This window comes from Passer montanus, unplaced genomic scaffold (assembly GCF_014805655.1).
Source record: "Passer montanus isolate IOZ18808 unplaced genomic scaffold, ASM1480565v1 scaffold15, whole genome shotgun sequence".
NCBI lineage: Eukaryota > Metazoa > Chordata > Aves > Passeriformes > Passeridae > Passer > Passer montanus.
Genome location: NW_024362051.1, coordinates 1,282,674 through 1,303,866, shown reverse-complemented (window position 1 = coordinate 1,303,866; position 21,193 = coordinate 1,282,674). Strand labels below are relative to the sequence as shown.

The following is a 21,193-nucleotide window of genomic DNA, read 5'->3' as shown; positions in this document are numbered from 1 at the left end:
CTCTCTCTCTGTCCCATTGCATCCACAGTAAGAAAAAGGTTTTTTTCCTCATTTTGCAATCATGTTGCTGTTTTGTTCAAATGTAAATACCTATGGCAAGTTTGAAATGCGGTAATAATTGAGAAAGTTGTCTTTGTTACACAATTGGGCTTGATTAATTTTGTTGGGAAGAACTGTGGATATGCTTCTATATATATTTTCATGACATTCTTAATTTGGTTAGGAGTTTGTGTTTTGTTCTAACATGGATTCTCTTTTAGACTCAAAAAGTTACATAAGTGTACTTCTGTTTCTCAACAGCAAATGAAAATGTTCATCATTTATAGGAGGAAAATACAGGGAATTTTGCTTTTACATTGTCAGTTGAACCTTGAGATGGTGCTGTAGGTCAAAACCAAGTGTCTCACAGCGATATTTACATTTTTCACAGTTATTCAGTTATTTCCTAAGGTTAATCAGCTGGAATACCCTACCAGTGGCATGAATGTGAAGATGTGTTTTCTGCTTTATGGATAAGCAGTCAGAAAAATTCAAGAATGAGAGTTTTGCTGCCACTTTGTTTGGTGATGCATGGGGCAAAAGACCCTTCTACTTATCTGAAACTTCAGCTGGCAGAGAGCAGTAGAATTTTTGGAGTGAGACACCAGATAACTGACCATGTCAGTAATAGGAATACAAAAATCTCTCCTTGGAAAGTGACTTTTACCCATCATTCTAAATGACCCTGAATTGCTGCCATTCTCTGCCAAATGAGTTTTAGGTGAGTTTCAGTCTCAATTCTTAGCAAATCAATAGCTGTCAAAATCACCCGAGGTCCAGGTTTGAGTAGAGCAGAGCCACCTGCTCTCCTCCTTTGCTGTTGGGGACAGCACCTCTGACACTTGTTTGTGTCTGCATGGAGGATGCCGCTCTGTGACTCTGTCCAGTGCACATTAGCAGCTTTTTTTAAACTGACACCTTGGAGTGGCTACCTAGAACAGAGGCTAGACAAGGTTAAGAGAATAAAGTGGGTGTTTATTAAAGACCTTCTATATGAAGGCCTTGGGCAGTTAAAATCATCCAAGTGAGACTACACCCAGGATGGACAATGATCATGAGTTTTTCAGAAAATTTTAAGTTTGGTCCATTTACATATCAGGGGTCAATCCTCCAATTACAGTTTCAGGTAATGAAGTCACATTCCCCCAGTTTGCTCCCCCCAAATTCACTTTTGTTTATACTTTTCATGGCCTAAGACTGTAGGGTGTCCCTGAGTTTCAGGCCTAGAGGAATTCTTTCATCTGAGCAAAATGTGTAAACAGTAGCTAACACTTCACATGGAGTTTAGTTTTGTACTAATGCAGTACAGGATTTGAAAAATATAAAGACATATATATGAAAAAAATAAAGGTGTTTATATTAAAATATTTAAATATATAAAAGCATTTGAAAAACCTTATGGCATCAAAGCAGCTTTCAGTTTAGTTTTGCTTTTAAATACAAATTAAGTGCCGGCTTTCATCAGAATGTGAGCAGGGCAGCTTTTGGGAGTGTGGTTTTGAGCAGAGGTGTTGCTGCGGTGCTCCCTTGCCCCTGCGGCCGGCTGTGACTGCTGTTCTCTCTCCTAGAAGTGTGCTCCGTGGACTGTGGCACCCACGGCGTGTGCATCGGCGGGGCCTGTCGCTGCGAGGAGGGCTGGACAGGAGCGGGCTGTGACCAGCGTGTGTGCCACCCCCGCTGCACGGAGCACGGGACTTGTAAAGATGGGAAGTGTGAATGCAGAGAGGGCTGGAATGGGGAGCACTGCACCATTGGTAGGCAAACGACAGGCACCGAAACAGGCACATATTGCTTTCTTTTCATAAATCGTAGAGACATAGTTATTGTCGTGGACTGTAATGGGCTGTTCCCTTAAGGACCCAGGTGCTCTCAGGTATCAACCCTGACTCAAAATGTGTTGGGGGAAATGCAGGCAGGCTCTTGGAATCATTTCAAATCATTAACAATGATTTGAATCATTAAGGACCCAAGTGCTCTCAGGTATCAACCCTGACTCAAAATGTGTTGGGGGAAATGCAGGCAGGCTCTTGGAATCATTTCAAATTATTAACATTTCAAATCAGTAACAATGATTTTTGTAGATTTTTTTCTTTTTATAGAGAAAAAAAAAACATACAAAAACAACACAACAACAAATTCCACATTAGTAAGTAAAGATGAAACAAATTGTACCATGTGTGATATCAACAAATACAACACGTGGTACTACAGAGGAGATCTCAGTATCATCTGATTCTGAATGATTTTCAAACCTAACTAAGCATTCCTTTGTGTGAATGGCCTCTTGTTCAATTTCCCAGTCTGACCCATCCATGCTGTCCTGCTGTTGTACATCATGTGTGAAACACAGCCCAGCAGCAGCAGCCAGAGCAGGGCTCAGTGCTGGGGAATGTGTGTTCTGCTGGCACAGGAGCAGCTCCTGGCGTTCTCTCATGCTGTGCTGGGACAGTGGCCCTGCTCTTTTCATGGAGACAATGCTGTGAGCCCCTTCCCTGAGAGCCTGCAGCTCACTGCAGCATCAGCATCACAATATCAACTGGGCTCTGCTGGGAAGTTCAAAAAGGTCATCCTTACACAAAGCAGTGATGTTCCATCCTCTCAATTACCAGGCTTGAAAATTTACTTGAATGAGGAATTAATTGTTCCTAAGTGAAGTTCTTTATTTTGTCTCTACAAGGAGGCAGGTAGTCTATTTGGATTGTTTTGAAAATTTACTCAAAGGAGAAAACTATTATTTTCTCTGAGCTATAGTCAAAAATGGGAAATTCTCAGTGATCACATCCCTTCTCAGAAGTCTGAGCATATTTATCTGGAACAAGAGTGTCCCATCTACTGAGACTGTGAGGTTCAGGCAAGTGTGCTTTTCTCCAGAGAATTTTTGGAGAGCTGTGAAGTATGCCTTAGAAGAAATCTGATGAGTCCAAATCCAGAGTCATGTTGTTTTCATTATCTTAAGGTGGTGAATTTAAGAAAGGAGTAGGTCACTTGAGATTTTCGTGGCAGTCAGGGACCCTAATGGGACAGTCCTATTACAAGTGAATTGTTATTTCTTTACTTAAACGTTTGGTGAGATTCTTGCATCCCTCAAGTTGTTTTTCTTTTTCATTCCCCTCTGATTTCTCTTTGGATATACAAACCATTTCCAACACACACATGAGTTGGAAATGAAAAGTATACTCCTATTGGAGAGATTAAAAAAAAAAAAAAAAGAAAAGAAAAATTGATACATATTTTCAGGGCATATCCTTTGATGTTGTGGTGCTGCATGCTTCCTCCACACTGTGCTAATATGATTTAAATCAAAGCTTTTATGACTGAACACTTTGTGACCAGCACAGATGCAGAGTGTTTTTTTCATAATTGCTTTCAGACTTCCATCATATCAACATACCTCTGCTAGATTAATCCAGGCATTTTGTTTTCAAAGTTCTTCCCAGATCTTTACAAAATGCCTAGTATATAATTTTTTCATTAAATTCTGTAATAATTGCTTATTTCAGAAGTTGATGCTTCCTACAAAATTTGTTTTGCTTTATAAGCTCTTAGTAATGTGCCGATGTTTAGAAGTAATTAGTGTATGTAAAGTCTTCATTACTGTGCAGACAAAAAGATGCCTTTTACCAAGATCTCAAAGTAGGCTGGAAACTGGCAGCTGAACTAGTGAACTCTGAAGTGAGATTTTAAACCTAATTTTCAGAGCTTTGAACTAGATATCTTCCTTATTACAGATGTGTCTAATCAATTCTTTTCAGAGGAAGGGTGATACTTCCAAAGTGATTAAAATATGTGTAAGCTTTTTTTGTTTAGTGTATATTACACAGATTTCCTTGAAACTTAATGTGGTCCTGCCTGTGGCAAAGATGAGACTAGTGCAAAAAATTCAGGTATGCCCTTCTAGTTATCATGGATGAAGTTTGTGCAGGCAGAAGTTGTCTGTTGCATGCAGACAGAGATCCTTGTGACAGGCCTGTATCAGCAGGAATTTTCACATGGTCGTGTCCTGAGGCCATTTACAAAAGCACAAAGGCTGATGCCAGGAATGGAATTGAGTTCAGAGGAACAACTCAGTGTGACCCCACTAGTTCGTGTTACATGGAGCTGAAACACAGGGTTCAGAGGAAAAGGATGGTAAAAGTCATTTTTGTCAGCATTGGTACGAAATTTCTAGAAGTTACCACTGGAAAATCTGTGCTTAGAGTGAATTGATACTTTGGTGCAATGATGAGTTGCTCAAGATGTTTTAAACGTTGGTGTGAAAACTAAAGTGCACTTAAATTTTACAGAAACTCAGTATCAGAGTACTGCCCTTATGGTTTCATTTTCAGCTGAAAGTTTGACACAGCATTTAATGTCAGAATTTCTGAGGAGTGTCTGCCTAAAAAGATGCCACAAATTAGTCCTTTCTAAAAGGCACCTGAAAACTGCACAGGCTGTTTGTCCTAAGGCAGGAAATGCAAATCCTGCAGGAGAGGTTATTTACTCTGAATTTCCATTTTTGCTACATCTAGTCTGAAATGAAGCCAGCAGAAAAACTTGCTTTGATTCCAGTGACTTTAGGCCAAGTCCACTTAAAACAAATTGATCTGTGAGGAAGAAAAGGAGATTTCTATATAAAAACCATTTTCTCTTGTTTGTATTTCTTTACCAGTTTCTTTGTGCTATATTTACATGGCAGTGGAAAAGAAATCATCATAGCAAACTGAAGGTATCCAAGTTCATTCAGGATATTTTATCCTATTTAATATCAAATGAGGCTTTAATAGATGCTTGACAGAATGCACACTCCTTGTCATTTCATTGTTGAGTATCTAAGCTCAAAAGTTTTAATAGAAATGCTTTTTTTCCTCTGTTTTACCTGGTTTAAGAAAAGCACTCAGAAAATCCTCCCAGAACAGCAGTGTGAGCTCAGTGCTAGCACAGTGTTTGTGCAAAGCAGATTTTGCTTGTGTGCAATAGAATTATGTGTAAGAATCAATGCAAATAAAAAAGCATGCGTGTTCCAGGTTACTCAGATTTTGATAAATCTATATCCAAATAATATAAAAGTGAGTGGAGTGAGTGTCTGGTCTTGCTCAGCTGCTGTTCGAAGCAGAGCAGAACTTCAGTTCACTTTGCTACTTCAGGTAAGAAAAGAAATTGCTTACTGGAGTGGTGATAAAGAAAATTAATCTTTTCCCAGTGCAAAAATAGACCTGTCAGGATATGTTTATTAAGTGATTACTATTCATTGATTGCAATTATGGAGGAAGTTATAACTAAATAATAGAGGGTAATCTAGATGAAAAAAATATTGGAAAACTAATAACAAAGTGAAAGAAAGGTATAGAAGTTGTTAATCTTGAACCCATTTCATGACAGAAATTTAAGATGGAGGATTCAGCTTTTCCTTAAATCATCTGAATGTTTTTTAAAACATGCTGTTATAAAACGGATCTGTTACTTTCACTGAAAATAATATCTGGATGTTTAAAACTGTTGTTTTTAAATGCTTGCAGAGGATGTTCTGCATATAAACTGTCAAGATAGCATTCCAAGGACAGTGATATATATGGAGATCTTATGAAACAGTCAGAAATGCCATTTTAAAAGTGTAATTCCATCTGTAATTCATATCCCTGGAGCATGGTCTCTTATTAAGTTATTGGTAAAAATCTCACTAGGAGACCAGTAAAAGCAGGATTTAATCCTAAGTATTTACAAGTAAAATTTAAATTTGCAAATGGATCTTTTAAGGTGAGCTCTGACCAGAAGGTGATACGTGTGAGGTTTGCTTTGGGGCTGCCTGTCAAATTCCCAAGCCTTGCCCTTGTCTGCTCGTGACCTCCATTAGAGGTAGGTCAAGCACTCCTTTTTAGACAGAAAGTGGGAGAAGGTTGTACTCAAGGCTATTTGGTAATATGGATACTCTGCTGCAGATTTTCATCCAGACAGTTCTTATATTTTATGTTCTTTTTTTTATTATTATTTTTTCATGCAAATGAACTATATTCCTGGTACATTGAAGCTGAACCTCCACCTGCCTGCCTGACAGAACACAAGCAGGTGATGAGTCCATCTCTTCAGGCTCTGCTTGGGTTCATTTATCTTAGAAAAAAACCCTTAAGATCATCAGGTCCAGCCACAAACCTCACACTGTTCTGGTCTTGGTAGGGCTTTCTGAAATCTAACTCCAGAGCTGGGGATCAGCAACTTTCCCCCACTGGGTCCTTGGCCCTAAAACTGTCAAAATTGGAGAACAAGGGGTTTGGAAATCTGTATTAGCTCAGTATCTTCTATGTTTTCAAGGCCTTGAATAAAGGGGAAAGATTTGAAAAAAGTTAGGATTCCGTCACCTACATGGTGGAAAATAACCTAATATTTTCAGATGCATAAAAATATACAGAAAAAAAGAAAGGACTTTGTGTCTAGGATGATTAAGAAGTTTAAGTTATAGTAAAAGATATTTGTGTTAGGAAAAAACATGTTACCAATAAATGAAAAACTGAAGGAGATTGTCCAACCAAATTGTGAATTCCTCATCAATGGAATTTTTAGGAACCATTTAGACAAACACTTGTTAGGAATAAGATAAGTAATTCATCCTGCCCTGGGGCAGCAGCCTCACCAGAAATCATTGAACTCTATGAGCTCTCTTCCTTTTAAATGAGCTTAGGAGGAAGAATGCCTTCAAAGGAGTTTATTTTTAATGGCCTACCTTAAGAGTTATGCTGTCATTCCCTTTAAGAATCCAATGCCACTCCTGGAAGTAGAATTGATAATTTATCCAGCCAGGGAGACTGATCTATGTGTTCTGTATTTGCAGAACAATGGGTTGTCAGTTTGGATATTGAGCCATTCTAAAATGTCCAAACAAGCTCACACCCAGTAGGGAAATACTCTTCCTTTAAAGGTGAACACATATTCCACCTCTGGTTTTAACAAAAAATTGTTTACTAAAAACTTTTCCCCCCTGAGTGTTTTGGGATGACCTTTCCAGCTTTGACACGTTTCTATTTTCTATCAGGTGGATGGATACCACAAGTAAAGTGTAAAGATTTAGTTCTTTACCTTATCACAGACTCAATAATCAATGGAAACATTAATAATGTGGCATTGTGTTATCTTTGGATATAGCAAGATATTCTTGTCCCATGATAATGCTCTTTGTGTCAAAGATTTTTTTTCTTCTACTACTGATTTCTCTTGTTGTAATTACAACGGTAATGATTCAAAGATGAGGCAATTTTCAGGGGAGATGGAAAGTGTGTGGGAGGAGGCAGTGGAAAGCCATCGTATCTGACAAAGAGCAATTTAGAAGGAGCTAGATATATTAGACTTCTCCAATGGATTTCTAACTTAAAATTAATCTGTAACAGTTTATAACCTATCAAGGCATAAAAAACCCTCTAACAACGATGACAGGAATTTAGATTGCACACTCTGAGGAGGGAGGAACACTTTTTTTTCATTTTAGTTGAAAAATGCATAGAATATTTAAGTCATGACCACTTTTCATTACTGCAGATGTTGAAATATGTTGGTAATATATATATGAAGACAGGACCAAAAATGTTGGAGATGTTGGCTGTTCCTGAATGTGAAGTTTCCAGTTCATCACCTATATCACACAGTTATTCCTCTGTTCTACACCTGGAAGTAGATTTCTCCTGTTGCAGCCTTTTGGGAACATGGTGCCAAGCACTCTTTGGAGTTTAAGAGTTGCTCCCCCTGTGCCTCCTCAGCAAAGCAGAGGAGCAGCAGGTACCTCATGAGGCAACCTGAGATATTCTCAATTATTTCTGTCATTCACTGCACATCATTCACATTTTCTCTTCCATCATTCAAACACAGAGAGACTCAAAAGGTAGAAATCTTCCTTATAGGATGGAATTTTGGGAACATATGTCATGTTACATTTTATAACCAAAGCCAAGGAAATGTACTCGTCACTTGGATACATAAATGCTCATCTAGTCCAGCATCTCTGCTTCAGCAAAGGTCCGAGTTCCTGGTAGTTAAATATCTGGTAAATAAATTTCTTCCTGGGAATCTGATGCTTCTTATCTTTCCCAGCTGTATTTGCTATTGAGGTGCTTTGTTGGTTGCCTCATCTTTGTCATCTTTTATTTCTGAATAAAATCTCTTGGCTGTGGAGTCCCCAGATTCCATACTATGTAGATTGATCTTGCTTGGGATTTCTGGTTCTGATTTGTAACTTGCAAATTCCTATGCTGAAAACTGAAATATACCAGCTAATTTTGTGGATCGGGGATGAGTAAACTTTCAAAATTATTTCTGTAGCACTCAGGAATCCAGAACTACAATATGCATCCACTTAATTTTATCATAGCTGAGCAAGGTAGCTGATTATGAATATTTGGAAGGAAGCATTCTGTGTAGAGATTTATGTATAGTGAGAGTGGTTTGACTTTCAAGGAGTTTAGAAAAAGAATTCCTTTCCATTTACAGAATTTACAGGGGGCAGCTGGGGATCTTTTTTGGCTGAAAGGCAAGCTTATTCATGAGGAAGAACTTTCCTGTTTGCATTCTTTGCTGAGGGCTTCCTGTAAATGATTGAAACATGTCACAGCTCAGTGTCAGAACACTTGAGTAGCTTTTTTCTTTCTCTTTTTACAGGATATTTGCAGAACATGACCTTATTTCTTTCCTTTCTAGCCCAAAAAATTTAATGAGTATGTTTTCAGCTAAACTTCCTGCATTTTGTCTGGTACTTCAAAGGTTCACCCAGAAGATCCTGGTGAATGGTTTCCCAAACTAAAACCACATTTCTTTTTTTTTTCCTTTTGGAGGGGTTTTTCATGAGTTATATTGATTTTCTGGCCAATTCTTGAACTCTTAAAAGACCACAAAAAGTGAGGGAGGGCAATCAATCAGGGAGCTGATCTAACTTTTGAAAGGGCAGAGCCGATTATGCTGTTCCTAGCAGTATTCCTGGAGCCAGACAATCTTCTCTTCTCCTGCAGATAATATTTTCTGTATTATTTTGTACCCCGTGGTGTCAAGCAGAGCTTCAGCAAGGAGTGAATTACACAATGTTGCTGGAAACAAAACAACAAAGCCACAGGAATGCTTGTGAGAGGTCAGTGGCATGGATTGTACGGAGACAGAAAGGTAGAGCTGGATCCTGAGAAACAGACATGTATATACATATATATAATATTTATACCTCCTAAGAAAGAAATACAAAAGGGAACAATAGCTGCCCATGCTTTTGAGACCTGCTGTTCATATTCCTGTTAAAGATACCTTTTCCTTGATCACTTGCATTCTTGCTTATACATTCTCAAGGTATCGTTCTTGCATTGTCAGTATCAGTTTCACATAACCTTTCATGCTTGAAGATGCAAATAAAGTCAAATGTGTTTTGCCTGACTGCTGCAACCTCAGTGGAATAATATTTCAGATGCAAAGCTTTGCAAAGGGTCTTGGTTTTTGTTTTTTTTTTTTCCCAGCTTCTTGCCAATTTAGTATCAAATTAATAGTAGGATGCATTATAAGTTAGAGACTTCTCTTCCTAAGATATTTGATGCTTTTGAAATTCTCTACTCAATATTTTCTTAGTTTAATGTTATATTAAAAATATTAATGTGAGAAATAAAAAGGAAAAAATGGTCTCTGAAGAACCTCTGAGGTGTCAGTTCAGGATTTTGCTGTGTGATCTATTTAGGGCTTCGGGGAAAAATGAAACTATTGAAAGGCTTCTCTTTAAGCTGTCAGCTCTCTCTTGTGCAGTAACTGCTCACTGAGGATGAATACACACTGATGCTGAATATTGATACATCCTTCTTTCACTAAAAGCCCTTACTTAGACAGTTTTTTAACAGATCTTAAGGAATGAATGTGGGGACTTGTTCAGAGCACAAGTTACGAGGTATCATGAGCCATTCTTATTGAAGAAAGTTTTTACAAAATTTATGTTATCCAGCTCTTTTCTCTTGTTCCTTCTTTCTTTCCATCCTTGTTCTGACCTCCTTATGAAATGCTCAATAGGATAACGATGCTTCTGGAGATTATTCCTCAGTCTATTTCATTTTACATATAGCCTTTCTATACATATAAAAAGAAGCAAAGTTTGCTGTCCAACAGAAATCATCATATAATATAATATATCTCATTTGCCCAAAGAAATTGCAAGCATAATTTGGGTTTCTGAAATATAAGAGCTGAATATAAACTTGAATATTATTAGAGACGTTTGGGTCTGATGTTTTAGTCCATGTTCATCTTTTCATGTTGAAAGTGAAAATAATTGGAATAATCCTGAGGTTGCTATTACCTGATTTATAGATAATAAGAAGAAACTGTGCCCACCTGAGTAGATTTTTACAATTTCCAGCACATTCTACTGTGGTGTTTTCAGTGATGCAGTGTTGATTGACATATTACTGTCCATCTCAGGCTGTCAGTTGTCTTCAAAACACATCCATGCTGGGATAGATGGAGACAAAGCAGTGCTGGTGTCTCATTAATCAGCAGTTCAGAGCCAGGCTGCTGAAAGCCAAAGGAAAAGCAGGACATGATATATTGAGGTTGCTGTGTTTGTCATCATCCCCTCTTCATTCACTAACGGGATTAGAGCAGAAAGGATTCATGGCCCAGCTGTTCCCTGAGGATTTTCAGCTCTGAGAGCTGACCCTGAGCACTGCACACTTAAATATTTTACTCAAAAAAAGTACCTCTCTTAAACAGTTAAGCAGTTTTCATGGAAAAGTAGCAAGTTTGCTTTCATGAAGGATTTGCTGTGACATGGATCAAAACATTATCCTTAATGAAAATTTAGGTGGGGGAGACATGGCTGTCTGCTTATCCACATAAAGCTTTTCTCCCTCTCAATCTACTACTCTTAAAAGATATTTTTGCTCCTGCCTTACTGTGATCAGCCAGCTGTGTGGCCCATGAGTGGTGTCTGACATCTGGGATGGCTTTTCTTGTGGTGACTCTGGTTTTTGGGAGCTGGGCTACGAGTCCCAGCTGTTCGAGTCAAACAGTCTCTGGGCTCTCTCAAACATGGTTTGCAAACAGCCCCCAAGTCCTGCCCCACTTCCTCTGTTCCACAGTGCCTCTTCAAAAGTCTCCTGCATTATGGAACTAGGGAGCCATTGTTTTGACAAACAACTATCTAAGTGTATTGCTTTTTTCCTAATCCCACTGTATCTTTATTTTCTATTTGTAGTTTTTAACAGTTCAGTGCAAAGCAGTTTGATCAAACTCAGCATCAATAGACTGTATCCTGCTTTTGAAATGCTGTAAAACAAGATACCATCAAAATAGCTGCGAGAAAAGGTTTAGATATTTCTTTTTAAATGTTCCGGCTTGATTAGGGTAGATTGAACGACATGAGCTAATAGTTAATTGTTCATATATTTGAAAAGTATAAACACTTCTAACATTTCAGTATATTTTTACATGAACCCATATGAAGATTAATTTCTTCTCTGTTTAATTATAAAATTTCAGATGAGTATTTTTTTTGGGTAGGTGTTGGAAGACTAAAGTTATTCAACAGTTTGAAAAATAAGTAAGATTCATAATTCATCTAGACCATATATGTTTAAATTTTCCTTCAAATAGTTTTTCATAGCATTGAACAACTGAGGTAAAGAACCACGACTCATCATGGTGCAGTCCCTGTTCTGAAGAGAATTAGTAGGGATAATAACTTTGGTATCTTAGAAGTAAATATAAGGATGCAATTGTGATTAAAACCATTCTTTTTAATTAAAAACTAAATCAGTTTGTAGTGGAGAATATTACTAGGTTGCTAGGTTGTGATTTTAGGCTAGATGCAATACTAAGTGGACAATTATCCAAAAGCACAAATTAACAACATCAACAAAAAAATCTGTTTAGGAATAGCATTTTTTGCCTGGATCATGATGATTTATTGATTTTGAAAGTGGTGCTGCTTCAAATACAGTGATTTTCCAATTGTTAGGAATCATAAGACATTGCTGAGTTTCTGGTGGAAGGAGCTCCTCAAGGATAGCACTGAAGCTATTTTTGTAAGTTCAGCATGTACAAACACAAACCCCTAAATGTCCCAGAAGATGCTGACTCTCCTAAAAACAGAGACACATTAGTACAGATGAGAGAACTGACTTTTTGTTTAAACCACTGGGAATTCCAGAGAGTAGAACTCAGTCCCTGATGTAGCATGCTGCCATCCACCTTTCAGCACAGTTTAAATATAAACTCTTCTGACTGCTTTCCATTCCTAAAGCAAGGCAAAATGTGTGTATGCTGAGTTACAGATCACTTATCTCTCAAACTAAAAGGAATTAGCATTACAGCATTCAGTCCTGCAATGGAAGAGTGTGCTCAGAATGAAGTAGTTCTGTAAAAAAAGGGTGGTTCTCTTCCCATTCCATTTTTTATTTTTTTTTTTTTACATTGCAGAATCCCTTGCTTTTGGACCATAAAGGTATTGCTGTAAGCAGGAAGCCATGACTCATTATTTGTTGTTGAAAAGTGAATGAATTTGTTAAAATGTTTGCAAATTCTGATTATTCCATCCTTTTTTTCTAAGAGTAGCTTTATAACAGTACAGGAAAAGCAATGTGCCTTTTCTTGTTTCAGAAGCAATTGAAAAGATGCTTTAGAATTAAGACAGAAACTCACTGCATAGGAGTTTGTTAGGATTCTGAAATGAAGGTTAATGTTGCTCCCATGTGGCATTGCTAATAGCTGAATCAGGGTGGGGGGAGTAGAGTGACACAGATTTTTAGATACAATTCATCTTTTTATTGGCTTTGGAATAGGGTAAAACTGCTTTTTTGTTACTGTCTCCCTTGGATCATTATTAATTGATTCTTTATCATGAAACCAATCCATATATATCTTCAGTGTGTCCTGTGAATGTTTGAAACTTTTTTTTCCAAAATAAATCAGAAATATTGATTTAGAATGCAGAAAGCCTGCCATATTTAGAGAACAGGGCATCAAAGTCAAGGTCGCCCTGTTTGTGAAGGCTGAATGGACACTGGCTGATTTTTGATTGGAATCTTTTGTTGTACATTCCATAACAATTTTGATTGTTTGTATGCTGAGTAAAAAAAGTGAATTAAAATCACTCAGGCCCACCCTGAATTATAAACAGTACTTCATATACTTAATCAAAAGGGTTAATTAGCAATGAAATATCACTCAGCAAACTTTTTGAATACACTGAAATGTCTCCTAAAATTGTTAATATTTCCATTCCACATGAAAGTTGGGGTTTTTTTAAATACAATTAAGACAATGCTTATTACAATCTAATTATATCCCCATTCTTTTAAATCTTTCAATCTTCCATACACAAAGAATATGCTAAGTAAAATCTGTCATATTTGACCAGTATTTGTGTTTCTAGTTACCATGAAATTCCTAAGATCCTCATTAACTAATTTAAAAACATTTACTGCATGAAAATTTTAAAGTATGAGATGCTTGGTAAAGGGAAATATTTATTCAGGAGAACTGGGGGGATTTAACATGTGTGCCTCCCATTGAAGACTGCATCTATTTACTCAACTTCTATAGTTACACTTTCCCCTACTTATTAAAGATTTTTGTCAGAAATTCTGATGTAAAACACTGCAGGTTTAAAAAGTCCTAGCAAGTTGTATATAATGTTTCTAATTTCTGAAGTGAGCATTCCCATTGATACTAAATGGGAGATTTGATAAAGTTATTTGCAGAATATGTCCCCAGATCTTAATTATTTATTTGCTGTATTTTAATGCTTGAGATAAAAACGTAATGAAATGTGAGGAGGGATGTCACTCAAAAGTGAATAAATGACAGTGAATGAAAAGGAAAATGTCAGTTCTCATTAGTATTGCTTCTGAATTATTGTCCTATGACTAAAGATTAGAAGTTTATTAAAGATGAACTTCCACAGGGCTACTGCTACTGATCCCTTACTTGAATTAGGTAACTTCAGTCCAGCCTAGGAAATAATTACAATTGGTAAACGTTTCCTTCAGAGTGAGAAGCAGGTGAGCATGCTGGAGTACCCACGTACAAGTCTTGTGTTGACTGATTTGTACCTTGAGGAGCCAGGCTGTGTCACTAAACTGCAGGAGAGCTTTTCCAGTGAGTGACACCGTTAAAAAGGATTTTTGCAGAAACTTCCCGAGTGCTTACAGCAGTTATTAGAGGAAATTGGATATGCACTGTGCCTGATTAAGCATATTCCCACACATGTGTTTACCCTGAGAGCCAGAGCTGTCCCCAGGTTCTCTTTGCTGGATTGTGATCTGTGAGATCTCAGAGTCAAACTGCATCAAACCTTGGGGAACATTCTGGTGTCACCTTGTCAGCTGCTGGTGGCACACGAGTGGAGCCTGCTGGAAATTCCCTGCAGCCCAAGTCCAGCAGGATTGTCCTGGTGCTGAGCAGTGGGAAAGGGCTGCACTCTGCTCAGGTTCAGTGCTCTGAACAAATGGGCATTAGCTAAAGGAAAGCCCAATTCATATGGCTCCAACATGCTCCGTGAAATGTGGTGGCAGTTGAGCTGTAAACAAGAGACATTGACACCATTCCCCAGTGAAATTATGGGAAACAGGCAGAGTGGGGTAACCTAAATTCTGATTTTATTTGAACGCTGAGGATCAATAATGCTGATTTTCAGGGCAGTCTCATATTCTGGTACCTTTCCCCTGGAACTTTTCTAAGTGATAACCTGGATGGAAAAGAAAGATTTCTTTGACATCTGTTTGTTATATTTAGAGATACTATGAGCTACTCACATCTGCATCTATTTACTGTTCTATATGCATCTACTGTTCTCAGTATTGCAAAGAAAGAGTTAATTACACAAAACTGTGGCAAATTGTCTTTTAGATGTCCCTTGCATAGACCAGAGATTTTTTTATTGTTATTAGTTATTGGAAATTCCTTTTGACTGATCTTTGCTTCTGTTTTTCCTTGTTTTGTTGGATTCTTTTTTTAACTAAAGCAAATATCCTGACAGTACATGCTCTGCACTTTTTTGTTTGACATAAATCAGTGAATGGAGTTTATGAATTCAATTTACTGATTGTCCTGGTCACACAATCCTATTGCAGCTGAGGCAGTGTGGTCTCCAGATTTTGTGGCTTCATCTCCCACTCCCTTACCTTGCGTTTCCCTTCCTAAGTGCTCCTGGAAAACAGTCCCAGTGGAAGAAGTGACGACCTGCCTGCCCCAGGATGGCTTAAAAACTGTCAAATATAGATGCAAGGCAATCAAATTAAAAGTCTCATTGGTGCTTCTGATGGCTTCTACAGAGAAATGGAAAATAAATGTTCTGCCCAGCAGCAGAAAGACTTAAGTATTCGTTCCAGAGAATTAAGGACACTTCTGGTGAGGCGAGGGGAGGAGCAGAGCCATCAGTTGCCTGGTAGTAAATATGTTTAATGTAAAGCAAGCAGAGCTTAAAGAGCTCGTTTGTCTTCCAAATTTCTTCCAAGAGCAGATTAAATACTCTTGGCTTTCTTGGGGGTGAGATGGAGAAGATGAGCTCCCTTGTAGATCAAAATCACTTTCACAGATATATTTAGTGTTTAAATATCAAAGCAACTGGCAATATCTGAAGGATTAGGAAGTTTCTTCTTTTGCCACGTAAACAGATAAAAAAGGAACAAAAAGAGAACTGTTTTATGCATGCAGGACTTAAAGCAGTTCATTTGTGAGCACCATATTTTTATTTCTGTAGCTTTTATTAGTTATTTGTGCAATTGGTAGATATAAAAATTGGAAATGGTATGATATTCGTGAGGCTTATGTATATTGACAAGGGATGCAGAATGGTGCCTTGCACTTTAGAATTAAAGGGATGTTTATAAAGTATATTTTACGTACTGAAATATTCATCCTCTATCCTATATCTGCCAAACAACTCAGCATACACAAACACTCACATAACTCAGAATACATTGCTTATCTATTTTAATTTGTTTTGCATACATTGCCCATGTGGTGGAATACTGCTCCTAGGTCATAAGCATTATTTCATACTTTATATTTGTTTATAGTCAAACTCCATAAATTCTAGCCCTAACAAACATGTGAGATATATTTATTTTAATATTCAAATACCCATTATTTTTGGCCACTTGTAATCATATTTTAATGTCATGATGATTCAGGATTGCTGCAAGCCAGAAGGCATAAAAAATTTAGTGTATTGCTGCTATTTTTCATTCCAAACTATTCCACAAAACTTGATAAAAACTTCTGGTTTTTTCTCTGGCACTTTCTTTAGGATTTTTCTTTTGGACAATTGGAATGTTGGAACTCTGAAATCCAAACCCATGCAGTGTGCAGCCATTTAATGGAATCAATGTGATTAATACTTTAAGAAGATCAGCTGCAAAATATAATGCACATGTCTAAATAGTGTTTTTCATCCTGAAGGGATTCCAAAGTTCTGTACCAAATTTGAGGGACAGAATGTACTAATCTGCCACACAGTAATAGAGGAAACTGCCTGCTTCTGTTAAGGCTCATATTTATTCTTCTGTTAGAGATAACCTGCACACTTACACGGGATCAGCATTTGCATACCTGAAAGTTAATTGCTAAATTATAAATTCTATGCAGGCATTAATATCTAATGAATAGCAAGCAATTATATTTTAATAGTGCCTGAGAAAACTGGGATTCCCTGCCCTGAGAATTATGAAATACAAAGCTCTAAAACTGAAGGGATGATAGATAATTCAGTTTAGAAGGGATGTCAGCAGGTCAGGTGGTCCAACCTCTCCTTCAAAGAGGGGTGGTTTTGAGGTCAGACACCAGACTGGAGCCCATGGATTTTAGGGCAGACTCCCTCCAACCCCCCTGCAGGCTGCACCTCTCAGTGCTGTGCATCTTCTGCAGTGTATGGAGCTGCTTTTAACATCTGCTTGTTCTCACTGCAGCTTCCTGCTTGTGTATCCATGTGTGTTTCCACAAATCCCATTCCCCCACATTACTGAATTCAAGCTCAATTTGAAATACTGATGAAAACTACCATTAAGTAGCACTGACAGAAGGGGAGCAGTTCTGTTAGGTCACTCTAAATGCTAACTTGGCTTACTGAGCATTTTGATTGACTTGAACTGCTCAATTTGGTAAAGTTTTTTGTACACTAAAGGAGGTACAGTCAGAGAAATGCAATTAGCATTTGGAGAAAAAGTGTGTAACGTAATTTTTATTTTTTTATCTTATGTGGAGGTTCTCATCTAAGGAGGAAAGGAATTCATTCCTCCTCTATGAAATATGTCGAGGATTTGCAAAGTGAAAAAAGTATTTTGAAGCTAATGACTGAACTGAGAATGTCTTCCTACAAAAATCCTAAATTACCTTAAGTCTAGATTATATTGTAATTAGGTTAGATATTCTTTCAAACATGAAGTCACTTTTTTGCATGTTGCCCTTAAATTGACTGAATTTACACATCCTGTCTGATAGGTCGCTTTATCATCATGCTGCCACAAAACTTTTTAAATAGACGTTATTTTAGAGATAAATTCAGCTTGAGAAGGCTTCTTTCTCAGAAAGGATATTACATATTATGAAGGATGATGCCAGTGCTTGTATGTGATATCAGAAACATTAATACAATAAAAGATTATGGTTTTGGTAGTAGTTTTATGAATGCAATTTCACCTGGAATTATATTCTAAATGGATTTTGTTACAGTAAGATTAATTTGAAAGACCCAGCTATCTTAAATACAAATTTTTACTGCATCTTTTATATATCTTTTTATTGGGTATATGAATAGGTGTTGGATATGAGTCTTGTTTGAAAAGAATACACTGTGTAACTCAAATATGCTGGTAGGGTCAAATTTTAGCTTCTGCTCAAAATTTCAGCAAATAACCTGCTTGGCCTCTGGAAGGAGCTGTGTGGCTCAGCTCCAGCTTTTGGGCTGCAGCAGTTTCTTAACTCACATTTCACATAACTTCTTTGCTCATGCTGGTGCTCAGTTGAACTCATCCCCTGATCCTGGCAAAGCCCTGGTGCTGGGCTCTGTGCAGGAGCAGAGGTGTCTCTGTGCTCACATTAACAATTCTGGGGTGCAGAGAGAGCCCTGCCTGGCTGCCACAGAGCCCTGGGACTGCAGCATTCAGAGCCTCCTCAGTCTGATGCCTGACCTTCCCATAAGGCAGTCTCCCTTCCTTCTGGAAACTGTCTGTGTGTAAGCAGCCCAAATTCTGGGCTCAGCTGAAGCTCTGTGTGTGTGCTCAACATTCTGAGCAGACATGGGCATTTGATTGGCTTCTGTTTGGTTTCCTCAAGTCTCAGGACAGTGTAGCACAAGCTGTTCCCTTCCTTTCCCTGCCCTTGGAGGGGTCACACCAAAAGCTGGTGACAGAGAACTCTAAACAAGAGGGAGACCTCGACGGTGTCTCCCCCTGAGTCACAGGAGCCCTTTTGCTTGAGTCACTGAACATGCAGTTGGGTAACTTGTAAAGTTCTGGGAGCAATCCCTTGTTAACAAGGTGTGAAGCTCTTGCACCCCGGGGGTTTTCTTCAGTCTCAAATGTTTGTGTCCTCTACTGCAACATGAGTTTCCCTCTCTTTTTGTTTGTGTGTGTGTTTCTCTGTATCCTTTTTTTTTCTTTTTTTCCTTCAGCAAGATGCAAGTGACTTTACTTGAGACTTACTTTTTCATACCAGCAGTTCCCTTTTGTGTGATCTTTACTTCTTTCTCTCTTTTCTTGGGAGAGTTGGATGTTCCCTGAGTTTCTGCCCTTATGTGTAGAAGACTGGATTTGCAGGATAGATGTTATGAAATGTATATCCCAGGCAATTTAAGAAATCTTACTTAAAATTCCTAATTGTTTGTCTGCAGAGGAGGTATTGGAGTGGAGGATTTCAGGGCTCTTTAAAGATACTTTTTAGCCTTTCTTATTTTTTTCAGCCAGTTCAATAAATACAATTGTAGCTGGGCCAGTCTGTAGTTCTAACTCAGGCACGTGTCCATCTGCACAGCACATCTACAAGTAGATATTTATTCTTTATTTCTTTGTTTGATGTGTAGCTTAAAGGAATATTTAGGGTGTTGAGTAGTTTTAAACAAAATGTTTTCTCTAAAAAAAATAAGAAGCATCAAGGCAGCCAGTCAGAGCATGCTGGTGACAAACACTTGAGTGCCAGGGAGAAGCCCCTGCTGTCTCTGAGCCTCTCTGGAAGCAGCAGCTCTGCTGTGGCAGTGGCACTGGGCTCTGTGCTGCACTGAGAGCCTGGCTTCATTCTCAGCAATTTGTCAATCAGTGTCACTGCCCTGCCTCAGAGCCCTGGGCTGGTGCCTCTGCATGGCTCCAGCCTGTTCTGGAACTGTCAAAACTCACTCACAGGGGCCTCACCCCTCACTCAACCAGCACTCTGGTTCCTTGACATGTGTTTCGCTCCGTGTTTGGGGTTTGAGTTTATTTCAGTTGAAGTATTACTCTGTAGAAAATGACTTGTGCCTGTGCCTAACATAACACTGTGTCATTTTTATTTGTATGCCCTTTCTTTGGCTTTAACTAAGCCCTGAAGGCTTTGGAATTGAAGGATTAAAAAATAACAATAGCAAATAAAAAGCATGATTTTATTTTCAATGTTGCTAGGTACCTCATTCTATGTACCTCATTTATTATTTGCTAGATAGCTGTAGGCATACCAGCAGCTCACCGAAGGAATGAACAGAAAATATGGAAACAGTGATTATCCTCTAAAATCCAAATTAAACAGGCTATTGTCATTACTGCTTTTATGTCATTTCTCTAAATTCTTTTGGTACCGTCATATCCCAGACTACTTTTATTTGCTCCAGTTCTGTAGTTAACAGCTTTAATGAGAAGATGAGAATTGAAATGTAAATGTTCCCCTTGAAACTTGTGTGCATCCTGTGAGTGAGGGAACACTGTGTGTAGAACATACTCTTCACTGTAGGGCTTCTTCACCCACAGGACTGCCTGATCCAGCCCCAGCTGAAGTCACTGGAAAGGCTCCAGTGACTGCCAGCAGGCTTTGGATCAGGGTGTGTGAAACGAGGTCATGTGGAAAGATAAACACGAGATATCATATTCCAGATGTAGCTGTGCACATGTGCACTAAATGGGAGAGCTGCTGGGAGCCCACTCTGCTGGGAGATGCTGTTTGGAGAATAAATGGCTGATGGCAGAGGATGAGAAGGACTCAAAAGACACATGCTCTTGATTTACTTCTAGTTTTCCATGTAGAAACTGAGCAGAGGCTAAAAGCATAATGCTTTTCTCTAAGATTCTCTAATCTCTTAGATTTTTTTCCCTTCATCTCTCCTATTCTTTTTTTCCTTTTCATTATACTAAGAGGCTACCTCTTCCATCAGAGTTTGGAAACTTGTAAAGAGAAAGGTTTCTCTAACTTCTCTTTCCCTGGCTGCCCTTTCCCTTCCTTTTTTGCAGAAATATTTGCCCCACCATAAGTGGAAGTTCTGATGATTCTGACTGAAGGCACAATTTGGTTGGGCAGACTTTATGGTTTAGTTTACTTAAAATGTTTGTTTTGGAGTTTAAAGTAGTTTATGCAATGGAGAATCTATATATGCATGGGAAGCTGGACATGTGTTCTTGTATGTGGAAATACCAGTGTAAAAAGGAAATCTGTGCAGAATTTATCAAAAATTGGATTAGAATTCTTGGTGTGCTGCTTAGATACTGGAAATTAATCTGTTGAGTTAAAAAATTAACTAATCACCTTACAATTCAATTTCAGAATAATTTTTCCAGATGAAAGCTGGGAGTATTCTCTTGTAAATATATCCAGCACCCTCCATTTTTGAATGAAGCACAGTCCATATTATGGTTTTTGTTTTCTCTCATATGCTCATTGCAGATTCCTGATGCAACACTAGGAAATCTTTCTGAAATCTTTCTTGCTGTTTTAATTGTGAATTCATATGTATTTGTAGTAAAGTTCTCAGCTTCCAATTCCACAGTCAAGCTGGAGATAGAGAGGAGGGAGGCTGCATTAGTGTTGCACCTTCAGCAGCAAAAAGCAGCAGCTAGAAAAGTGTGAGACACTCGAACTGCTGTTGCCTGTACTCTGCCTGTTCTGTGAATAAATAGGTTGTCAATCTAGCACTTTAAACAAGCACTTTCTTCTTTTTTAACCTTGCTTCTTGACATTTTCCATTAAGCATTCTGTAATGGAAAAGATGAGGAGAATTTCT

At 38.2% G+C, this 21,193-nt stretch overlaps 1 protein-coding gene across 2 annotated transcripts in view; it reads left to right on the top strand.

Moving 5' to 3' along the window:
• TENM2 (teneurin transmembrane protein 2) overlaps positions 1–21,193 on the top strand; it is a 616,650-nt gene that overhangs the window by 538,949 nt on the left and 56,508 nt on the right. For both annotated transcript variants that reach the window (XM_039701625.1, XM_039701624.1), the window contains one exon: positions 1,608–1,820. In XM_039701625.1, the coding sequence (XP_039557559.1) occupies positions 1,608–1,820 (213 nt within the window). The remainder of the gene's footprint in view (positions 1–1,607; positions 1,821–21,193) is intronic.